The sequence below is a fragment of the Hetaerina americana genome, unplaced genomic scaffold (genome assembly GCF_022747635.1).
Source record: "Hetaerina americana unplaced genomic scaffold, ioHetAmer1.1.p SCAF_97, whole genome shotgun sequence".
NCBI classification, from domain to species: domain Eukaryota; kingdom Metazoa; phylum Arthropoda; class Insecta; order Odonata; family Calopterygidae; genus Hetaerina; species Hetaerina americana.
This window is the reverse complement of record NW_027287616.1, coordinates 219,930-224,617: the sequence shown is the minus strand read 5'-3', so window position 1 is coordinate 224,617 and position 4,688 is coordinate 219,930. Positions and strand designations below refer to the sequence as shown.

At 37.6% G+C, this 4,688-nt stretch overlaps 1 protein-coding gene across 1 annotated transcript; it reads right to left on the bottom strand.

The window, feature by feature from the left end:
• Positions 1-893: 893 nt before the first annotated feature.
• On the bottom strand, positions 894-4,390 carry RpL37a (ribosomal protein L37a). The gene is made up of 4 exons (XM_071598304.1): positions 4,303-4,390; positions 3,909-4,044; positions 1,107-1,191; positions 894-993 (listed from the first exon to the last, which is right to left on the bottom strand). Exons 1-4 carry the CDS (start codon positions 4,303-4,305, stop codon positions 936-938), a joined length of 282 nt encoding a protein of 93 aa, XP_071454405.1. The 5' UTR covers positions 4,306-4,390; the 3' UTR covers positions 894-935.
• Between the last annotated feature and the right edge of the window lie 298 nt (positions 4,391-4,688).

Genomic DNA, 4,688 nt, shown 5'->3' with positions numbered 1-4,688 from the left:
GTATCATTATATCCTTGAGCTATTTTGCAGGGATGACACCAAACCCCACAGCCATGTACCTTTCTTTATCATTCTCTAGCTTGCTATCAAGTATGCCTGGACCAGCTACCCTCATCAACTTCATACTCCCTTCCCCCACTCTCACTGCCCCACCACCTCACCAATTTACGTTGTGGTTCCATCTCCCTACTCATTCAGGGTTAATCCTTTCCCCGGTCGAACCTCTCTCCACATGAATGCATTTCCCATTTAGTGCTCCCATTTCATGCTAGTAAAATTAATTTTACATTCACCACTATTAGCATGAACTATCTTCAAAGTACTTGTCTGTGTACATAGAATAACAATTGCTTCACAATATCATGATCCAGATTAAAGTTACGTTGCACTTAAAGCCTTTTATATTTCACACACCAAGCTGTCATTAACATTCATCAGGTGTTGGCTTTTCAGAATCTCAATCCCTTCTTCCCAACCTTAATTTCCAGATATCTTTTATGAAAATCAAATAAACACCCAAGAAAATTCAGCCTTTGTGGTTTCCACTTCTAGTCTAACATTGATCTGCATATGGGGCATTGCGCATCTTTCGCAAGGTCATGAATTCTGCACATTTCATGAAAGACTCCATTAAAAAATATTGTTGCAGCATCATCTCCCAGTTTCTTAGAATCAGAAAGTTTTCCCTTTTAAATAAGGGAGAAGAGAAATGGATAATAATGGATCCACACGCAGTTGACACATCATCAGAGGCAGCAGTGAATCTGCATAATAGGGATACGTTCATCGCCAATTCCACACTTTCTTCTAGTTTCAGTTTCTAACTAACGTAATAAGAAGGTTTCCGCACATCTTGAATTTCATCCACTCAGTTCATTAATAAAACATACTCAGACTTTTAAATGATTTTATTCAATGAAATTGACATTCCACATTTAAGACGAAGCAACAGATTTCCTTGGAACAGGCTTGCCGCCTTCTCTGAATCCATTCCTAAAATGCAGTAAATACATACACACAATGAGCATCAATACAACCAAAAGACAAAAGCAACAGGGTGGAGGGGAATTGTCAAGGAGGAAAGAATCAAATCCCAACAGCCTCACCTGAAGCGCCGGCGTACGATCTTCAGGTAGCGCATTCGCCCAGTGCCAGTCGTCTTCCTGCGCTGCGCCTTTATGCTCCAGTTATCTGAGGATTATCAACCACACACACACACACATTACCCCCAAAGAAAGGAGACTGAATTACAGAGCATCCAGTGATGCCAACATATGCAGAGACCCAATGCCTAGACCACATTCTTCCATCTATAGTGTCGTCTTTCGCCAAATACTTTTTTTTAAACCAGCAGTGGGCATTTATAGTAGGAGCAAACTCACAAAATGAAATAACTAATAATGCATTACTTTTCCATGTTTAAACAGCTTAGAGGATGTAAAAAGTAAACTAAATGGAAAAGGAGAGAGAGACATTTAATGTTTGCCCAGAAAATTAAGTTTACTGATTTCAGTTAACTTTGATGCTTGCCTAAAACTGAAAGCCAAATGACAGTTTACTTAACTAAAATCATCATTAATTACAAATATTACATAAAAACGAATTTGAATGGCAGTTGTCCAAACTTACATGAAATAGAAAGAATTTTATTTTCATTTCACCATTAACAGAACAGGAGAAAAATTGTCTTATTGCAAAAACCGATTTCATGATTCCAATGAAACGTTTTGAGGTTGTCCCCTGATGATATTTTGATCATTTTCCACACCATCTCAAGTGTCCATCCGACTTAGCGGATGCGATGAGTTACATTGGGCACAAGAAATCATGAAAGGTTAAGATGAGCCCATATGCACAGAATTAATTATTTTAAAACATTTTTATTATTCAACCCGATTAAATTTTGGAAAAAAACAGACAGTGGCACCACGACAAATAAAACAAGTCTTAAAAAAGCAAGAGATTTGGAACTGTGAATCTTATTTTTTAACTAAATAGAATGAAAATGAAGCACCATTTATATTTGGTAACAAAAAATGAAAGAATTGGGTTATTAGGAGTGTTCACGTGGATTTCAAAGGGACATAATAGGAATTAACAACTGATTCATCTTAATATCACATCTCACACAAACAATTCATAAAATGTCACCAATGTACAATTTCCCTGACTCCCATGAATGCGTTCACTATAGAAGCCCAACTGCCACCCACTCACCTCGTCGAGGCACAAGTAATAACTTTAAACAGACCTTAGTAATACATTGCATTTATGTCTGATACATTTGTTGTAGACAAAATGCAGGATTTTTTCAAGTGCAGAACCAAACATGGAAGGTCCTTAAAGATGGTGAAATATAATGTTAAGCCAATTTTTACACAAGGGCTTTGTCTGTGCACCTATGCCTTGGTGAACATTTTATCAAAACTACAAATTTCTATTAAAAATGATTCAATCGAATGTTAAGAAACCACTTCTTTCTTAGCCAAATGCTGCAGATTTTAAAAGTGAAAAATTAAACCATCGCACTGAAGTACATGACCTACAGGAGTCTATAGCTTATAGAATACCTGCGTAGACTGAAAATAATGATAAATTATCACAGACTACCGATATGTCAAGTTGGATTTGACATCCTGACGTCAGCATAGAACATCGGCACAACATAGTTCCATATAAACTAGCTGATACAATGACGGATCAACTTTGATAGCAGGGTTCAGCTAATGCTATTTTCAACTTCACCACTAAAAAATACAGCAAGAATGAGTGATACTCGCGTCGAACTAGGCAGAACGTAATTTGATCAGTGATCTAGTGTAAGCATGCGAGTGATACTTTCGATTTTTAGAAAAATAATTCATTTAGGGTATTTTCGGCTCTACTTCCAACATAAGCCACACGCGATATTTGGGCATTATCTAAATACTTTCTTCCAATAGAAATAATTATGCAGTCAAAATCCACATTTATGAACTGGAAAGCAATGGTGGCCACATTGTGATCGAAAGGATAGGGCAAAAATTGCACCCAACTCCACTGATTCATTCCATCACAAACGATGGCCGTAGGGGGGCAGCTAAGGGAGCAACTAACTTTATATTGCTTCCGGCGAAATGCTTTGGATACTCTATTTCACATATGCGCCCTGGAAGGGATAAGTGATACAGCAAAGACGAATTAATTTATGACATTTGAAAAAAATTAATAAATAAAGCCGAGCATTCTGTGACAATATTGTATAAAGGTTTTGCATCTGTAGTCGACACTTTTTTCCGAATGAAACGGGCACACACAAACACTGCAAGAACCACAAGGCACTGAAGAATGGCAATCCTAAAGATTTACTGCGCATTGCTCGTATCAGTTACTTTCCAGTTCACCACTCACAAAAATCCCCAATGCCAGACGATTACCCTTCCTTGCCACGAAGTAATAAGGACAGATCATAACTGTTTAACTCCAGAAGAGGAAACATCGAAAAGGACTAAGGGCAAATGGCAACTAATGTAAAAACGGGAGTTAACCCAACTTCTCATGGCGACATATATTATTCTCGGTGGTCAGCTGGACCCTTACGGAAAACCACATCATCATAAACCTAACAATGACAGGTACAAAGGAAGAAAAAACAGTTCTGAAACCTCTCTTCCAGTTCTGAATGCGATCACGCATTTTCAACTATCAATCTTACTAACAAATACCAACTCAAGGTATTAGAGAAAACCACATGCTTTTGGGGACCTACATTTCAAAAAAAATTCACACTTTTAACGAAAACAAACGTTTCTTTATTGGTGTGATTTCATGCCAGACAGGCAGATAAACCCTCAACAACACAAGCAGCTCTACAACATTTAAATAAGAATTAAATCACATAATCGAGTATTAACTTAAGTTGTACTTACAATGCCTAAGTTTCCTACTCGGGTAACCACACTGCGCGCATTTCGACTTCTGAATGTGGTAGGATGACCTTCCACAACGCCGACAAAGTGTATGTGTCTTATTGCGACGTTTTCCAAAACTTGAAGTTCCCTTCGTCTGGAGGTAAAGATAATTAAATCATCAAATACACATTTTCATCACATTTAGCCCTTGGCATTTATTCCTATCAAGACGAAACTCATGCGGTCACATATCACATGCGCAGAGAATTGCAGAACAATATAACTAACGAAGATATTGTAAAAAAATTGAGTGAAAACTAATTGATTTTCAGTAAACATATCATTCGAGCTTCAGGGTGATAGGATGGATTAAATTTAACAAGGATGGAATTTACACAGTTCAACAACTTACCATCTTGAAGGGGATCTACTACGGGTCGAGACTTTCAGCCAGCAGAGGGCAGTCCAACTGTCAACTTCCGCCACTTCCTCTCTGCAGTCACCCGTCGTCCCATTGGTTTAAATTTGAGTGCGCAACAGAATGCGAAACGAAAGAGTTTTCAGCGGGGAAAAGGAACGCTATCAGCGGGATATTAATGCGTTCTAAGGATTATATATGTATACACCTAGAATAAATCTCTAAGTTTCCTCTCATGAATCCTGTTTTCATGTTAAAAGTATATTATTTTAAAAATCCTGATACTAAACTGTCTAATTTACAAATGATAAAAGTGTTTAATAATGACAACGTGTCTAAACTGCAGATAGACTACAGACAGATCTGGTGCAGATATAAAT

Excerpts from the sequence above, each read along its gene's own strand:
- RpL37a (XM_071598304.1), bottom strand. Across the intron at positions 1,192-3,908 it reads GAGTAGGAAACTTAGGCATT|ATAACTGGAGCATAAAGGCG; the intron begins GTAAGTACAACT and ends GATAATCCTCAG. Across the intron at positions 994-1,106 it reads ATCGTACGCCGGCGCTTCAG|GAATGGATTCAGAGAAGGCG; the intron begins GTGAGGCTGTTG and ends ACTGCATTTTAG.